Source organism: Bombus fervidus, chromosome 11 (assembly GCF_041682495.2).
Source record: "Bombus fervidus isolate BK054 chromosome 11, iyBomFerv1, whole genome shotgun sequence".
NCBI lineage: Eukaryota > Metazoa > Arthropoda > Insecta > Hymenoptera > Apidae > Bombus > Bombus fervidus.
Window position 1 is genome coordinate 2232016 of NC_091527.1, and position 19910 is coordinate 2251925.

Below are 19910 nucleotides of genomic sequence, written 5' to 3' on the forward strand. Positions count from 1 at the left end.
AATGTGTATACGAATGGTGAATCATATTTTCTTTCCGAATGAATTTTCTGTTCTGTGTATGTATGCATTTTTTACATTTATTTAGAGGTAATGAGGCGTATTGAATTATAAGCGACTAGCTAAACTGTTATTTAATCGGTTCCAAGATTAAATTGCAGGTGTTTGATTGAACGTTGAAACTATATAAACAGTTATATAGGTGTGTAGTCAATTAGAGTTAAAGCGATATCACGACAATAAATAAATATACCTACGTAATTATGTTTTCATTTTAGTACAACATTAATATTGGCAAAAGCGTAATAATTTCTAATAATCGTGCGAATAAAAAGCCTGATAATATCGATTTCGTGTTTCGTTTCAACGATTAAGGTTTGGTTTAAGTTTTATGAAAAATCATTTTACGTAACTTTCATTCGTTTCTCGTCTCAATTTCTTTGTATATTTTATCCTAGCAGCGTTATAACGTTATAACGTACAATAAAATTACATATTTTATTATGGAAATTTTTATGAATAATTTGATGGACTAACGGACATGTCGAAGGCCGATTTTGGTAGTTTCCCAAAGAATATAAGCCTGGGCTTTCATGTTACGTAAGAATCGATCATCTTCGGGTATTACGCGCAGTTTAATGGCTCGTGGCTGTTTACTCCGCGAGGGGCCAAATCGCACGGGGGAGAATCCCTCGTTACTATCGACAAGCTCGGTTCCATCTCGCAGTGTGATTTATTGCGAAATAACAGGCTCGAAGTGTCCCGTGCCAGGTAAACCCCCGACAATGTCCGGAACACCTACGAATTAACCGGATAAATGGTGTTTCGACCGGCGAGAGATCCGCTCTCACAGTGATCGTGCGATTTTCATCGTCGCTGCATGTGGCGTCGAAGGTCCGTGCTTGTTTCCTGCGCTTTCAGCTTTCATAACTGCTGAAAATATCGCGCGCCTCGAACGTGCAGAATATTTTACAAATTCGATAGAACTCCAATCTCTAAAACTCAGAAAATAGACGACGAAATAGACGACGAAATTTGCAAGCGCGTCACCGAATGTTTCAAATAACTTGGAAAAGCGTGTAGCGATATCAATCGCAGAGTAGACGATCCCCGTAGAATAATCGACTGCGGCAGGTAAACTTCTGATTTCGTTTAGATGCGATTTGAAATATGAAATACCTACGCTTCGTGGCTCGTAAATATTTTTACTGCAACTGGAGGAAACCGACGTTACACGTGAAGTAACGCGCTGTTGGCGAATGAAATTTAATAGCTGAAAATGTATAATACAAATGTTTAGTCGTGGTAAATAGGTTTATTATACCGGTGACTTTATAATAATTAGCGTTCGCGGGTGTTTTCGTAAAAAGCGTGGTACAAAGTATTACTTATTTATGCCCACGAAGGAATTAAGATTACTTAACGCTGTCTTTGAAGGCGGGCTTATAAATCGCGAGAACCGCCGCCCGCTCGTTGCCTCGCACCCTGGCTAAATGAATAGTCGTTCTCACTCCCGTGCATAAAACGTGTAATTATCCTATTTTCATCGAGACGCGTACTCGTTTAGATAATGAAGAATGCACGGTCTGATATTTCAGAATCAATTTAGTCATTCGATATTTATGGCACTTTCTTCTGGCCACTTCGTTTCATTCGTTTTGCATAAATTCACGCCAGCTTAAAAGGCGTAACCACGCACAGTCGTTTAATTCATTGCGTTCGCTCGGGACGCAGAAACATATCGCTTATATATTACACGCGGTAATTAATCGATCGCGAAACGTTGAATAACAGATGGAGAAAAATAGTAGAGAGGAACCGAAAAGTGGTGAACAGCTTTTGGTTAAAACGATAGACCAGTTTTTGCTCGCGAGCGTTGGTTTATTAATGCAACGGATGATCGTTCTTCGCTTCGTTAAAACGTAATCACGCTCAATTATCCGAACAAAGTGTCCGCCATTTCGGTCGGATAATCGAGGTCGTGCTGTAATTTGAATAAACCACCGCGCGAAAAATCCGCAGATGCGTATCGCTAGTAAAAACGAAACGTTAAACGAGCAGCCGCATTCATCGACCACGAAAAATATTTCAATCTAACGGATGTTGCATATACGCTAGTATACGACTTTCTTTGTACGTGGAAGCTTCAAGGCGCGACGCTTTAAATTCTTAACCAGACGATTTAGTCTTCGTGCGATCGGGCATCATCTTCTTAAAAAATCTCATGAATAATCACTTAAAAAAAGAAGGAAGAAGAAAAAAAGGAAAAACGAAAGAAAGAGTATAAGATGAAAGAAATCGAAGGAATAAGATAAAAAACAGAAATCCACGAGCATATTCGAAGACGAAAAAAGGCCAGCGGAAGAGGAGAAGCGCGCCCGATGTTCGGGGCCGAGGATTAAACGCGAAAGCAACGACGTCTGGCCCATCCTTTAATCCGACCGAATATTAACCAGATTCGCGGCTCTGGTCCTTTCATATTTCGCCGGTGACGGCATTCTTCGACCGACTGTTGAACGACTGTCTCCGATCGAACCAAGAAGAACGATCGACTGGACGAGGCAGACGAGAAGAAACCGAACGAACAAAAACGAAGGAAAAAAAAGCTACTTACTTAAAACGTAGAAAATAAATGGCGGAAAAAAAATCTGACCAAAAACGAGTGACAGACCAAGAGGGGGGATACAGAGGAGAAGACGGAAGGAAACGGATACACGTCGATTCGCGATATTATGCAAACGCGAGGGGACACGCGTGTACGCGGCACTGTCGCGAACGCAACGGGGGCAGAACCGTAGGGGTCTGGGGGTGGAAGTACGCGCGCGGGATGAGAGAGAGTCATAAAATCGAGCGAAGTGAACGCCAGGAGGGAGACACTGAGTGATGTCGGTGACAGCCGCCTCTCTGCCCTCCTCCGCCTCCGCCACCTCCTGTCGCTATTACTCACCCAACGCCGAATACCATTCAAAGTTCGAAACCGCACGTTCGCGACCCAATTCCTGCGTGGAGTCAGCTGTTCGTTCGGTTCATTCAAAGCTCGATCGACCGCCGCCGCCGGCTGGCCGTCCCGCGACCAGACGCGTTGAATTAATAACCAGGGAATAATAAAAAGGAAAAAAAAAACAGAGAAGAAAAGAGAGAAAAAAAGTAGCGAGAGAGAAAAAAAGGAAAAGAAAAGAGAAAAAAGAAGAACGATAAAACGAAACGATGTTTAACGCGCGAAAGTCGAGGGCTTTCCAACCTCTCGCCCTACTGCGGCTCTAACACCCCTTCTGCCCGAGCAATGAAATATGGCATCGAGCCGAGAATGACAGCGTCGATACGCGCTGGTCGATTCTGTAAATTCGTCTAGTCTTCGAACGCGTTCCAACGGGTCCGTCCGACGGCCGGCATTTAGCCGAGTCTCGTTATTTGTCAGGATCATCGGCTGCGTTATTTAAGACGTTGAGCTAGCGCGACGAATTCCTTGCCAAGAGATGCGTTCCTATCTCCGCAGCTATTCTACTATTTCTGGCGCGATATACGCGCACCGGCTTCCTCGCCCTGGCAGAGTCGAACGAGAAACTTCGAGTGTTCCTCGATTGTCCGTTAGAACAATACGAAGATCGCGCGGATGTTGATCGATGGCGTTAAGATTCGTAGGATTCGCCAGCAAGTGTTTAAAAGAAACTGCTTAGCTCGTCTCGACACTCTCGTTTACTGGTGGTAATCATAGGTTAGTCGTGGAATATATTCTTTATCACACACGGTTGGATCCGTTCAACGTCAATGATACAGTCGCGATTCCTACAAACGAACGCAGGAACATACATAGAAGGCTATCACTTGTTCGTCGTTTCACGGACACGGGTAGAATGGTACGCTTGTTCCGTTGGCTTCGTACGATCTTCGTGCATCACATCGAGCGCGTAACAAGATTCTACCGTGAACGGTAGAAACTTGGATACAGAGCGGAGAGCGTGATAGAAGCGTCTAGTTTAACCGATACGGGCTTTCCTCTGTGCGAGAAGGTAAAAGCGGAACAACGCATTCTCGTGTACGACAGCGTCGTCCTCGTCCTCGTGTTCGTCGGCCTCTCGTCTCGTTCGTCGTCGTCGTCGTCCGTCGGCGGTCTCGTTGGTAGTGGTGTAGCGATGGCGGAGAATCCTGTGGTTCACAGTCTCGCCGGCGCGGCGCTACTTTCGTGGACCGGTGGTAGGGAGATGGGCGGGACCAGAGGACGCATTGGCCGCGTTCGATGGGCGTGACTGCGCGCCTCCCACTCCTTCGTGTAGCACGGCGCTGATTGACAGTTAGCGAACGACTGCGGACGGCGCAGGATCTAAAACCGCGCTAGGCGCTGCTCTTCACGCTCGCTCGCTCGTTCTGCTCTTCTCTTACCCGTGGATCTACCCGGTGCTTTTTCGTGGGGGAAGAACTCGAAACACGCATATTCCCGTGGCTGCCTTTGCCTGCCGGCCCGCGCGCAACATATACACCAACCTTCCACCTTCTGTCCGCCGGAGTTACGAGTGGCACACGCAGTAGTAGTTACGGTAAGGGAGGTGGGTCGGACGCCGTCTCGCGGACAGCTCTCTCGCGCGTCACCTCTTCTCTCACTCCTCTGCGTGACCGGTTCGTTCGTTCAGTAATCGCCGCGAGGAGGAACGCGCTTCTTCTTCCGCCGCGAACTCTCCGTCGACGACGCGTATTCCGCACCGTTTCTCCACCTTGTCGCGTGAAGGATATTGCCGCTGGTACGAACCGCGAATCGCTCGGTGTGTCTATTCGTTTATCATCGTAAAACAACGGGCAACCACAGATATGTAATTTGGCGCGCGGTAACGCAATATTCGCAAACAAAGAGAGAGAGATACATCGTTGCAACGCCGATACCGCCGCACCACCGACGCACGACTTTTCGTTCGTGTCGCGCGAATACGCGACGACGAACGAACTCGGCTACCACGAATCATCCGATTTAACCACAGTGGACGGTTGTTTGTCGCGCTTGTGCGACCTATGCATGGGACTTTTCTGCTTGACCACCTCAACGACAGCCCATCGTCATCGTCCGACAGAATTATCGCGAAAGTAATATTATCCGCATATCGGGGAGATATCTTGGTTTCTTTGTTTCGTGCACAAGTTTTGAAGCAGCAGTGTGACGCGCGCGCGATCGTCGGCCACGCGAGTTAAGCCGTCCGCCCGTGTGCTCCGCTCGATTTCCCTGTCTCCTTTCGTTGGAACGAAACTCCAACGACAGCCTTGATTTCGCGCCAATACTCCAACGACTACATCGTAACGTAGGATGTAAACGTGTTCCGGTAGTGACGTACGCAAATCTCTCCGGTGTTTACCCGTGCCGTTTTATCTGTGAAAACAACAATAATAATCAGTGCAGCCGAGAATTGCTCTCCGACGGCCGACGTGATAAACCGTGTGTCGATTCAGAGCAGACAGCAGCGACGCAGCAGCAACAGCGATAATATCCGTGACAACTAGAGATCGAGTGATACGTCGTGGTGATACCAATCAGTTTTCGGTAGAAACGTGATCGTGAATCCTGTCCGTCGGGAAACAGAAATAATTTGTTGTTTCGTGTCGTATATCGGTGAAGTTCGATTTATCCGTCTTTGATATCGACGACCAAGAGAAACTTATTCCAAACTATCGTCGAATATCCGCAAGCTTAACACAAATAATAGCATCGTACAGAGAATCTATGAAAGACCACGTGTTGGAAAAAGCGGACAACTCGAGCGTATAATGTGGCGAAACTGACGCTACGAAGAGACACGCTCCGTGGGTGCTTGTTTTGGTCTGTGAGTGTCAACGGAACATCCGGCGGTGTGACCGCGACGATGAGGAAGCACGTGTGTCCGGCCGTAGCCGTAGTCCTGCTGCAGCGTTCAATCGCGCGTGCTGAGCTCTGCTGACGCTCGCTCCGATTTCTCGCCGTCATACAGAGTATCTCGTGTCGCCGGTCAACTCGGATCCGGGGATCGTCGAGGACCGACGGAGCCAACAGCACGCGTTAATAGTGGTTAAAGTGCAGTAGAACAATCGTCAAGTGCTGTGGGCCCGTTTTATTGCGAACTGTCGGCCACGTCCCATCGTTGGACAATACTGCGATCCACCATTGCGACGCAACGAAGCTAAGAAACAAATTTGGAAGCTGATAGCGAATTACTCGAGAACGGACGTTTGCTGGCGACGCTCTAGCGTCGTTCTCTCTTGGTCGTTCTGTGCATTCGACGAAGGCAATAATCCGCGAGTCCTCTGAGTGTAACGAACGGGAAACGGGCAAACCGATCGCCCCGATAAGGCGAATCGAAAAGTGGGGAAACCAGTGTGTGTGAAGTGTTCGAGGTTACTTGCTTATACTGTGGGAAAATACAGCCGCTACGGTGGCTCAGCACGCAGAGTTCCCCGGCGCGGCCAGGGCGTTCATGGCGCAGCCAAGGGTACGTCCATTTATCGATGATTTTACTATGTTCAGATTACGCGTATTTCTCTACCCGATCAGAACTCGATGAGAAACTTAGGTGCGTGGTTAGGAATAAAAAGAGCTCGAGAGTGAACCGCGGCACGCGTTTCGTGGATAATTTTTGTCTTGCGTAATGTGATTTATAGTTCCGTACGATTCTAGGTGTTCGCTTTGTAGGTATCTAAATAATAGCCGTAACACGCATGAACTTGAAAATCGGTGGCCGCCAATAGGTGCGCGGCTACGACCTTACCCTGGCGATCGACCGGAGATTTCGACGCTCAAGGGACTATAAATCTTTCGTATAGTGTAACGTCGAGATAGATTTACCTTGTGACGTAACCGTTTTGGGCATAGGATATTCGTTTGTAAGAGACGTGACAGTGTAGGTTTCGAGGTGCACTCGCAGAATCCCGTGAAAGTGGTCCATAGATCGGATTAAAACGAGTTCGAAACCGGCAACAGGACGCTTGTTGTTTTGGACGCGTCGATACGCTGATCAGACGATTCCTGCGCTACTCGAACAGGTCTCGATAGGACTTTGTTGTTTAACTGGGGCTTCGGTGTAATCGAGCAACTTCGAAGCTCGAGGCTCAGTAGGTTCATGTAGGCAAAATCGTGGTAGGTAGCAGCACTCGAAGGGTGTCTCGAGGGATCGATTCATAAACGTGTAATTTTATTCCCGACTCTTCCGACGTATATCTCCGCTGTAGCAGCGAAATCGACAAAATTTCTTGAGTATCGCTGACGGAGTAGAAAATCGTAATTGCTTAGAAATTGGTAATACTCACGAGACAAACAGTATATTTAGGAGAAACTAGGAAAATCTGTCGTTTGTCGAGCAAAACGGGTCGCGTGCAAGTGTAGTGTCGTCGATCCGGAATCCGTGTTCAAGTGGTCCGTTCCGGAGAAACTCTCTCGAGGTAGACAACCCGAAATTATCATTTTACGTGAATATCGTGCACGGTTGGATTGACATGCTATCGAGATGCACGAATCGATATGTGAGAGCGTCTGTTGGACGCCCGCGGATAGCCGCCGTTCGAGGAATTGATTACGATTCTTGTCGTCGACTGGAATTTTGTTCACGCGACGATCATTCCGACCCATTGCTCGCTGTGGATCGCATTCCCCTTGATTTTCACTTGGCGGCAGTCTCGAAACTCTGACTGGCGCTGGTCTTCACTGTCCGTCGGACGTGAAACTGCGTCCACTCTGGCAGATGTCCTCTCTTTTTATACCTCGACTTTTATGTCTCCCTATGGGAAACCTCTCGAACCTTTCCAACGAACGTAGGAATTTCCTTCGCTATAGAACCGTATTTTTAGGGAAAATCAGTGAAAGCCATAGGATTTTTGGACTAAAATTTCGACCGTGATTTACGAGAGATTTCTTCTATTGTGAGATCTTATTTTTATTAAAAATTAGTGGAAATAATTAGTGGAATTTTCGCGACAAAATTTAAACCAATCTGATAGAACCATCCATCGTTGTGACATTTTATTTTCAAGGAAAATTAGTGGAGATAGTCGGTAGAATTTTTCTTGCGAGATATAAACCTGTATGATAGAACTTTGCTTGATAGCGAAATTTTATTTTGAGTGAAAATTAGAGAAAATAACCTGGAGAAAGTACCACTCTGTGACTTATAATTGATAGAAATTTCTTTCATCGTGAAATATTACTTTTAGTGAGAATACCGGAATATAAAGAGTGGGATACTTGGAGCAAAATCTGAACCGTGGTTTAATCTATTCCATAAATTCCCATTTGTTGAAATTAATATTCCGAGATAATAGTACAATTTGAAGAACTCCTTCGAAGAAAGACATCTAAGTTCGTCTGCAAGTATTTCATTAACGTTCCATTCATGCAGCGCTTAACGCACGAAAATGGCTATCGTTAAGGAAGAAAAGGTTTCCCTTAGAACGATAGCACCAGATGTCGAGATAATATTTATCAGCGGGTATGTCTAATTGATCATCGTGTCATGATTTCGTCTAGCATAATGTTACTACTCTTGTAAAGGGTTAATCGGTCAGATTTTCTCTGACGTTTCTCAAATTCCAGCGACGATTACGGTTTTATCGGACACGGCCAAGTGAAAACGGTATCGGTGTCGATAAAGAGCTTTACGAGATCGTCGATAAGCGACGATTGCTCGCGTGCCGGTCGATTTTCAAGTGACGGAACTTACCGCTCGTTCAGATTCTACCGTCGGTCTCCTCTTCCCTGTCAGTATCGTATCTCGACAAAGTGCTTCTGTCGATTTTCCGTGTGTCCAATCAGTAGACGTTGCTTATCGAACTAAATATTTCCTTTTTAACGCTATCGCTCCATAATCCCCCCCCTTTTATCCTGCGTTTTTGCGCAAAATTGCTTCGTACGAAATACCGTCTTACGTAAAAGTGGTTCAGAAATCGGACGTCTTTGAGTAATTCGACACGTTTCGAATATTTGAAACGGCGATCGATATTTATTGTCTAATATTTATGTGGCTCGCTTTGTGAATTCCAAGGTTCTTGAAAAGTGAATATTAATCAAAAATTTGTGGCACGTTTTGATAATGGATCGTAGTTTGAACAGTGGCGTTTGGAAAAAGCGGCAGTGAATCGTCTCGAATGCATAATTCGAAATTCGACATCGGACGCAGCCGGTTGTATCTGAGCAATCTCGTGGAGACGAATGAATTTTCATGTATACGCGGGCAAGATGAGGTTAGTTTCCGTAAAGTACGAGCGAACGATTTGTTAATATTGCAAATGGTACCTTGAGGCGTTTCGATTAGTCGTACATTATTCAGAAATATTATATTAGCAAAAGTATGTTCGATGTGTTCCGGTCTGAATTATGTATCCAGCATTCTAATATATTAATTCGATAGAAAACTTCACCTAGAAGGCACACCGATATTCCAAGTACGAGTAGAAGGAACGTTCTTTATTAATCTCTCTGACGCATTCGTGCTTCATAAACCTTTCATAACCCGTAATATGATTACAGCTTGGAACATTTAGTAAAAATTTAAGTCGATTCGAGTCAAAATTCAATTCGACATTTGTATTACTGTATTCGTCTTTCGTTTCAAACACCGTTAAAAGGAAATATATATTTTCGACTTGTCCGCCGCCATCTTGGTCATCACTGACCGCCTCCACTAACTTTAATTAAGCCGTACACACCACGTTGCCACTTATATCCGTCAAACCGCGACCCTGATCGATACCAGAAAAAAACTACCCTAGCATCGAGTGTACACGAGAGAGTACACTCTAGCTCAAACATCATTGCAACTCTGTTACGCAATCTGTTTGTCTTTCGAATCGCGAAAAATGATCCACTTCGAACTAGCGATCGAAACGTTCGATGAAATCTCTTTTTCCATCAGCCATCGACTTTTGCTACACAACCGACGACCCAAATATCTTTGAAATTCAAAAAAATGTCGACAAAAAATGCTAAAAGATGCATCGAATTCACGGTATCCGAATGTCTAATCAGATGTTTTACGTATTGTTAAAGTACGATTGTAACGGTTAAACTAACTTTGCCATCGAGAAGAACGCAAGAAACGATAAAAATCGTGATGTCGACACGGAGGACGGAAGCAGAAAGGGAGGCTTCTGTGCGTTTAATTGCGAGTCGGGCGAGCGTGAAAATAATGAGAGTCGCGGATTGGCTGGTTGTACGAAATAACACGGTGCATCGACGCGGCGTCTCAATCGCTTCTCTTATGGCGGTGCACGTTTTACCGCTCAATTTTTCTTCACTGCTCTTTGCTCGAAATTGCCAAGATACCAAGATGCGTGCATGCACAGGTTTCGCGTGCGAATCGCTCTTTTCGTCCCATCATCGAGCTCCGAATACCTCGTAAATGCAATTCGTGCGTTGCATCCGGGTCTATCGAGCTTATCCTGTCATATTCAACTGGTTCGTCGGTAATTTTATTGCGTATGCTTCCTCAAGTCGCGGCAGCGACGCTGTTGCCGTGATTAATGCGCACGAGACTTACGACGTTCCGACGAAATGAATTCTCTTTTTTTCTTTCTTTCTTTCTCTTTCCCCTTTTGGTTGTTTCTGGAAAAAATCGGCAGCCAGAGGGGAATTTCGAAAGTGTTTCGTCGATATGTTCGTGAATTTCGTGTTTTGGTGAATCGGTGCGCGCCGGTGTGCCGAGCGTTTTCGGGATTAAAAATTCCAAGGTTCGGTGAATAGCGGCGACGAACGCGGATTTTTGTCCACGCGGTGGCGAACGAACCGTGATTATGTATTTATGGGTATCCATCAATCACTTTCGCTCTCCCGATCGCCGCGGATATCGGCCTTTAGCCTGTGGATTAAAGTCGTATCGATTTCTCGCGCGTTCCATTCGTTGCCCTCGACGAGGCGATATTTTTTTGTCCTTCTTTTTTCTTTTTTCGCCAGGTTTCTGTAGGTTTTTCGACGGACCCCCTTCTGGTAACGGTATACGGGTCGGAGGAAAACGTTCGGCTGTTGAAAAAGAAAGTTATCGAGGGATTTCTGTCGCCTGACTGGTTATTTCGGAGTGAAATTTAGTGGGGGTCTCTAAATATCGTCTGCTTCCATGTGTCTTGCTTGGATGCCAGAAAATATTCCAGCAGATGTATACACCGTCCTGTCGTTTGTTTTCACCGTCGAAAAAATATTCAGGTCGCGGGAAAATTAAGAATATTGCGTTCGGTAGTATGTTCGGTTCTAAACATCAACGGGCGTCAGCTTGAATAATGCCCCTCTTCCTTGGAATTGTACCTGTACGTACTTGTAATTCTAATCAAGTTCTTGCTTCATTTTCAATTTCAGTTCTATACTGATATATGTCAAAATTTCTTAATCGTAGGTACTGATTACTTTCGAGTAATCAGCCATTTTTTTTCATTATGCTACAATCTTCGTTGCGAGATAGACAAGCTATCTCAAAGCGAGACGAAATTGCTCCACTTTTATTCTGCAATCCTTTCATTACAGACGGTATTCTTGAAATTGGAAGCATTCATAATTTATAGAATATTTAAGCCAGTCTTTATTGCCATTAAATACGCATATAAAAATTTAGATATTTTGCTTAATTGTCTAAACGGTATCGTCGGAGAAAGCGCATTATACATTTTTTTTTACAAATAATTATTCAATTCTGAAGAACATATCTATACGTATTCTGCAGAGAAAAGAACCAATGTCTCGTGATAGTCGTCTCTACGACAAAGACAACAAGCTCGATTAATCGATTTCCAATTTACTGTGCACCTTCGCGCTTCCAATTATTTCGAGCATCTTCATAAGACGTTTCAATCTAAGCTCAGTTTCGTTCAGCAGGGTCGTAGTAGTATCGCCGAATCTTGGAGCGATTCGAGGGCTAAAATCGACGAGCTCGTCGAAAAAGAACGGACGATAAAGCGGACGATGCACGATGCGCCCTTAAGATAGGCGAGGCACATGGCGTTGTCCCGATGCGTGCTTGTACGTCGCAATGTTTTCCAAATGTCGACATCAATCAGAAAGTAACGAATAGTCGCCGGGCCCTTTCTCTCTCTTTCTTTCTCCTCGTCCCCCTCCTCTTCTTCGCGGCTTCTTTCTCCGTCCTGGAATCTCAGCCATGTTTCTGCGAGCCAAGCGTACTTGATAACCGCGTCCTTTAGGCTCTATTCACAACTGGTTTCTGGTCCCGTATAAATTTCCCCGAGAGCGTGGCGCGATTAATAATCGATTTACTTGTGGAACGTGGTCCGAGCCGTTATCGATTCGAACAAATTGCCCGAACGATCGCGCTCTGAAATCTATCGTTTCGAGTCGCAAATATCCGCAACTTGCAAACTTCTCGATTTTTAAGATTTAGAAGAATCCTGTTTTGCGTGAAAGTATTAGATTTAACTATCAAGAGTTTTGAAAATCGTACGTTTAGTGGTTGTTTTTAGTTCGTTTCTTTCTGCCGCGTGGGTTTTTTTTTTTAATATTTCTTCGTGCGATTAGAAGACGAATCAAATTTAAATTAGATTGATGCAAGTAAAAGAGTTGGAAAACCTCACTCATCGGCCATGATTCGATTAAACCACCGCGCCATCATCGTCGCGAACTACAGCCACTTCTCCGTTCGAATATCTATTTTACATTACGTTTCATCGCATTAGCGACGGCCAGAAGTTTATACAAGCATTGCAACTAAGCCTGTAAGCTCATGTCGTGTCGACGACCCGCAGGGTAGCCTGCACGTTAATATAGGACACCAGCACACCATACGATCACCTTTCGAAATATTTCCGTCCAACGGAACCCGTTTTTATCTTTTTTCAATTCTGACTAAACTTCAGCAACGTGCAAACATTTTCGGTCAAACAAATGTTTCTTTCTTGCATTTTCATATTATCAACAATTTCATAGTGCATGCATAATGGTTACTGATAATGGTTATTGATATCGTAACAGTATGTATAATACTCTAATTTATTATTGATACAAAAACGTATTTATGGGAACAGTAACTTTTTTCTACGAATACTCATTTCTAACAACTAAAAATACATTTTTTACCTGTCATTAAAATTTTAAGTTCAAAATTTAACGTTTATTTCCACGTACTGTTCATTTAAACAAATTATTTTTCCTTATTATTATTAAGTCTTTTTATCGCACACAAACTCGAAAGCACAACATTTGCGTCAACAGAAATATTTAATTAATTGAACTTAACAGCGAGTACACTGCAAAAAGCGTGGAGCGTTACGTTATTATCGAGAGTTCTCAAAATCCCTCCGTTTACTGGCGATGAAAATTTTTTTCACGGCCATACAAGATTAATAGCCAAATGGGAATGGCTTCGATATTTCTTGCCGGAGCGTTTATGCCATTTTGAAATTGATTTCGACGTGAAGGGTATGAAACCATACAGAGAGAAGGGCGAGGGAAGTAAGAGGGAGAAGGACCGTGATCGGGTTATTGGTGTTTACCTCGTCGGTTCGAAAAATTCGCCGGCGGCTGCTCGTCGATCACCGGCTAATTTTCTGGGTCCTCTGGCTGGGTGATCCGCCATTCCCGATGGATTTTCGTCGATTTATATTTCCGGTCGTGTCTATAATCGCGAGCAGCCGCGCGCGCGCGTTCACCGTATTGATCGTGAAAGAGAGGGTGCACACGCGTCTTCCGCGTTGTGCCCCTGCTCGCCCCCTTACTTCGTCCCCGGTGATTTATACCGTGGCGTTTAAGCACACTCGCCTTGACCTATCCGCTTGCAAATGAGCCACGTTTCTCGGACCACAGTGAATCCTCGAACCGGTCGATCCGATCGATCGGTTCCGTATGCCTCGAATCGACCATTCTAATGTGAATTCCATACTCGATGTGTTTGCGAGTCGAAACCAGTCGATTTTCGCAATTCCTTATGTATCCGCTTATGTATCTGCTTCCATTCTATAAAATAAATAAATGTATTTCAGTATCTACTTTCTAACGTATTATCTATTTTCTTACGTGTCAATATTTGTCGGTTTCTCTTATTTATAAATTTGAATCAAATTTAATAACGTTACACGTACAATATAGCGGTGTATGATGTTTTTAGGTGTATACAATGTTTTCTTCCTAAATTCCAGCGGTGAAATCCTGTCTGATGATTCTTGAATGTAAGAGGGATCGTTTCTTCCGAATTTCTTAGGAATTTCAAGTACCTACACAGGAGAAAATTTTTACGTTTTGTTATCTTTGTCGAATTTTTTAGTAGGTTATACGAACGTTATTCATTGGTGTACGTGATATTCTTTTGATATATTCTTGCGGTGAAATCGTCTCTACGTTTCTGATCTAAGGATTCTTAATTTTTAGAATTTCTCGAAATTCTAACATTCGAATATCTTCATACTTCTAAATATTTCATCGAGTTTCTTAATATGTAATGTGTATGATATGTTAGTATATGCTGTTTCGCGTTCATAATGTTCTTTTGTCTATCAAGAACTAATGATAGAAGCTACTTTGATGTATTTCTTCGATCATATTTTTAGATATTTTAGTAATATCTACTTACTATAACATGTGTTTATAGAGATTCTACCGTTCAGATATAGGTACGCGATAGTCATCTATGTACTAAGAAAATTACATCACTCTCGAAAGACGTTTTGATCCGGGAAACAAAGAAATATGCAAATGCCTGTCCTCAATCAACGCTGTCGCAACGCAAACGTAGTGCACTAATAACGAGCATCGGGCAGCCTTTACCTATTTGCAATAACTCGTCTTATTTTCTTATTTTTCTACCTCTCTTATCGAGTATCGTTAAAATTTCCCGCTATACGCATTTGTCGAATCGAGCGCGGCTCAGAAAAGTAAGCTCTTCAATCGCGATATGAATATTTCATCGCGGCTGCAGCTGCGCACCGTGGAAATTCATGCCAAATAATTCGCCTCCAGGCATTCAGCGTCGTTTTACATCGGCGGAATTACCGCGCGAAAACATCTCTACGTTAACGCCAGATAAACTTCTGCATCTCGAGTCGCGAATCGACTCACAGCGTTTTTTTCTTTCACGCTAACAATCGCCAACCAAGAAATTATCGTTTCAATTTTATTACGAAAAAATAAAGGAATAAGCGTTGATCATAACAGCGGGTAATTTAGCTAAAAAGTTGTACTATCTTTCAAGTTCTTCGTAGGAAATAAAATCGTGGAACCTGGTATTGCTCCGTTGCGATCAAGGCTTGAAGTTACCGCGTCCTCCGTTGCTCTCTCTCCCGTTTAAGATATTCTGCACGATCGACTAGTGATATCTTCATAGCTTTGCTCTCCATGTTGAATTATTAGACGTTAGTCGTTTTTTCTTTATCCTTTTCTGACGATCGAATTCATTTTCCTTTGCAGCTTGGCGTATTTCATGAATTTCGGCGAGAACGGAAAGCTACGTATAGATCGATTCAGATTCGTTTTCCTCATATTTTATGTAGTTTCTTTTATGAAACGGGATTGTTGGTGCTGCTAACAGAGTCCTCGTAACATTTTACGATCAACGACGTAGTAATTATGCATATTTTTAACTTCGATTAAAAAATCCAACTTCGAAGATGGATAAATCATGCATCTATGACAGTATGCGTAGGAATTCTTCTTACGAATAGAAATATCAAATTATATTATACGTATCACTTTGTTTCTCTTATATCAAAAATGAACTTAAGGAAACGGTCAAGGAACTAAGGAAATATCGTTTCGAGTTTGCTCAACTCGATCGCAAACCGGACAACTGGCGTTGTTTTTACGATAATGCGGTGAAATCAGATGGCTCGTTCCGTCCTGCACGAAATATTTTGTACTCCGGTCTGTAACACATTCAGCCGATAGTACTAATCAAATTGAAAGCGCACGAAATAGAACTTTTCCAACGTTTCGATGTCATTTTTGTTAACGCTAGCGATCAAAGATTCTCGATTTACCGTGTAAACCATATTCCTTTCGAAATCACGATAGCCGAAGAACAACCGTCGTTCATCCCCTCTTTCATTTTCTCTTTAACCTTCCTTCTCTCTACTTTTCCATCTTCTTCTTCTTCTTCTTCTTTCCTTTCTTCCTTTATTTCGTCGTTTTTCTTTCCGTCGCGAAATTACCAGCTCTCAAACTTGACGGTCGAGCCACGTAATTAGCGATAATAATCGCCTTGCTTTCGTTTCCGCGATATCGTGACAAGGTACATGCCGCGACGAGTCAAGAAAAATCATTGGCTTCCTTGTTCCTGATCGTTCCACGATCGAGATATCTTCGATACAAACTGGAGGAAACTTGTTGGCCGACGTTTCGCTGTCTCGTCCGTTTCACGTTCGTTTCTCGTACAAGCTCGTTTGCCGATATTCAGAAACTTCCTCGATTTTTTGCGCTCGAACAGCACGTCATTTACTGGCAAGTTAAGTAATTCCCTCGCACGATTCTCCGTTTAACGTTCAACGCTGATCTCCGTAATCGACTCCGACTTCTGGAAGCTCCATTATGTTTCAGCGGCCAGGTTTCTAAATTCCCTTTGATTTATTTGATCGTTAATTTATTTTAGCGAACGGAATCTTTAATTCATGCTAACGTCCCGATCTCGCCACGTCTTAATTTTCTCCGCGAATTCCTCTCAAAATACGATTCCAGCGAAGCGCCTTCCACTCGATCAAATTTCAACGATTCCGCACACGCCACGTACCACGCACGCTTACGAAATTCATATTTCACGCGCGTCGCTATCGTCCAAAGGTTCGCTCCACTCATTCCACTTGCACCTCGAATTGCTTGATCGTGCGTTGCTTTCGCTTTCTAGCCATCTTGTACTATCCCCTACTCTATCGCCTCTCTTCTTGGTCCATCAATATTGATTACTCATTCTACTTACGTATATTCTACTTACGTCCAGTCCAATGATAAGCTAAACGAGAAAGAAAAAAAGGTAATAAAATAGATAGATGTAAGGAGAATAAAAAGAAGAGTAAAAAAAGACGCAGACAGAAACGCAGAAGAGGTTTCGCAATAAATTCCCAAGTGTCCCCCTCGGTATTTCTGTAACCCGGTGTATTTTCGATTGCGCGTACACCTCCCCGTTTGACGACGGTTGTCTCGCGGAGAGCGGAAATAAATTCTGCCTATTTTTGCGCGGAACAACCAGCATTCCACGGCTATGGCACTCGGAACAAGGACGGTCGAGTCTTCTATATTTAATGCATTAATAGCGCGAAATCGATGGATCCGGTTCGTTAAAGTTTACGAGCGCCTTAACCTGTGACATTCGACTTTATCCTTCAATTATTTGTCACTGACACTCGTCGAATTGTAAGTTTCATAAAAGTGTATCAAAGTCGAGCGTTGCTTAGATAAGCCGGAGATAAAAGTGTCTCGTTGTTGCTGCTCATTCGTGTCCTCGCTAATTAAAAGCGTATTAACAAATAATGTTGCTCGTTTTTCGTTAGAAGGTTCACTTACGTTCATCTCGATATCTTAATCTGCGCGAACTTATCGCGATTATCGCGAGCCGCTAAGGCGGGATAATAATGATGGCTGATAATAGAGGAGTAGCCGCTTCCGCGAAGTGGTATTTCAAAGCTCGCGTACGCGCTTCCGACGAAACAGAAACAGTCCGTGAGTGTATTAAACGGTCTGCACACGATGATACGTGCTGCAGTACCATCATCGATTTCTATCGATCCTGCGATAGTTGGATGATTATGTTTGGGTGGAATGGTATCGATGTATCGGTAGTAAAAATTACTTTCATCGATAGAGGAATGAGTATGTAGTACATCTTTAATTGACTATGAGGGGAGACTTTATCGGGTCCGTTATCGCAGATGACATGGAAATCTCGAGTATAGTAAACTTCTACTTATTTTTAATTATCATCAAAATAAGTAGTTTATATAACAGAAATTTATTGGTTCTCTCTATTGTTTAGGATTTGTCGTTCACATACAGTCAATACGCTAAAATATCCATGCGTGCTTGATGCTTCATATTTGCTTGAAATATAATTTTCCAATGTATAATCTGTGGTCACAGTCATCTAACGGGTGATAATAAGGAATATTTATCAAAAATAAATTTTGGCTTATTCTTTCTTTCCTATTTGTATATTATAGTGTCACATAAAATCTACCGATCGCGAATATATAACGTAGCCTGGGTACATTTATGATTAACTAACAGAAGTTCACGTTCGGATACATGAATTCAATCGGCAGAAATTCATTGAATTGGACACGAATAGTTAATTGCGCTATGTGTCTCTGTTTTCTATTAAATGGAAGTAAAATATACACGAGTCTTATTGCACGAAATCAATTCTAAGAATCGATTGGGATAGAAACAGTCAGTTATCGAAGCACTGCTATATCTAGCTAACGAACGACATCTAATTCCGATATAGTTTCAGGAAACCTCGTAAAACTAGAGAAGTCAATAAGAGCAATATGTATCAGCGTGCGAAGGCTGCTTTAAACTGCGCGAGCACGTGATACCAACTAGTCTCGTAATTACATTCGATTAACAACTTTTTCGAGCTGAATGAAACCGAGCGTCGCCTGTTTTAACCTCGTAACGCGTAAAACGATTCACTCGAGTTAAGAACGATGGTAAATTTCCTTCCAGTCGATACTGTTTGGCCGATGTAATTTTTTCGGTCGCCTCGAACATCTGCCAGTAGTCAAGGTGTGGGTCTCGCGTTAATTATGAGCACTGCGTTGCGCGTTTACATATATACATATACGGATATTCACACATATATACGTATATATACGCGAATACATACGATCGATAATTCATACTAATTTTTTTTCTCGCTTTCTGGTGGTTTCAGTATGACGACGGCGGGCTGCACGGGAGTTACCTCGAGGGCGGAGGTGGCGGAGGTGGCGCAGGGCTGTACGATCCGCACGGGAGCGCCCGAGGTGTACCAGGTCTCCATCACAGTCCACACCTCGGAAGTATGGGACCTGCACATCCCCAGTATCCACCGCCCCCGCCGCAACCACCCCAACACGTTCTCGCGGCGGCAGCCGCGGCTGCAGCATCTGCGGTACCCGATGTCCACAAACGCGACAAGGACGCGATTTATGGGTGAGTTCGCCTCTTTACTCTCTGTTTTCCTTCTCTCGTCTCCTCATCTTTCTATCTCTTTTCCCGGCTTAAAGATTTTTATTCTCATTATTCTTCCTTTCGTTAGTATTATGGAGTAGCGAAATACAATTGGAAAATACAGACAGTAAGCGATGAATATTTTTATTATTATTATCGTCCACTTTCTGTATCTGTCATAAGATCCAGAATATAATATAATAGAATAAAATATAAATATAAAATATAATATATAATAGAATAAAATATAGAGTCTGGTAAGTTAAATTCAAGTGACGAGTAGACGAAACTTCTTATTCTTTTATGTTTTCATTTTTCACTGAAATAAAATGGAATACTGAGAGCAAATAACAAATAAATAATGATTTTTTATTTACTTTTATTGAGGTATAGGGTAGGTAGTAATAAAATAAGGTAAAAGAGTGTAAAGTGTAAATGATTTTTCTCAGTTTCGAATATTTATACTTTTTTTTTTTAGTTTTTCGCGAGATATAAAATTATAAAACGAACTGTAAGAATAAATGACAAGGTGTATTGCGGTCGCAATGATGAAATCTAACCATATAGTATAGAGTATAATAACAGGCGAGTTAACGAATTACGTATAACGTTCAAGGATAATACACGTGACGGCGTGTTTGAATGATACGTATAGTTCTGTCACATGTATGGTTAGATGCAATAATATGCGTAAGTAATATGAAAAAGATGCTTACAAAATATAATAATCTTTGTTATTTGGACAAGTATAAGATAGATAAGTATAAAAATGTAATGAAAGAAGAACGGTGAACATGTAGAAACCAAACAATTACGCTGTAACATGTACGAATCGATGGTGTCT

At 42.9% G+C, this 19910-nt stretch overlaps 1 protein-coding gene across 8 annotated transcripts in view; it reads left to right on the forward strand.

The window, feature by feature from the left end:
• The first annotated feature begins 4281 nt into the window (after nucleotides 1-4281).
• Nucleotides 4282-19910, forward strand: part of Hth (Meis homeobox homothorax) — a 507314-nt gene continuing 491685 nt past the window's right edge. For 6 of the 8 annotated variants that reach the window (XM_072013316.1, XM_072013317.1, XM_072013319.1 and 3 more), the window contains exons 1-2: nucleotides 4282-6443; nucleotides 18789-19048. In XM_072013316.1, coding sequence (XP_071869417.1) covers nucleotides 6429-6443; nucleotides 18789-19048 — 275 coding nt within the window. In that variant the 5' untranslated portion in view covers nucleotides 4282-6428. The remainder of the gene's footprint in view (nucleotides 6444-18788; nucleotides 19049-19910) is intronic. The other 2 variants (XM_072013322.1, XM_072013323.1) reach the window with 1 other exon arrangement.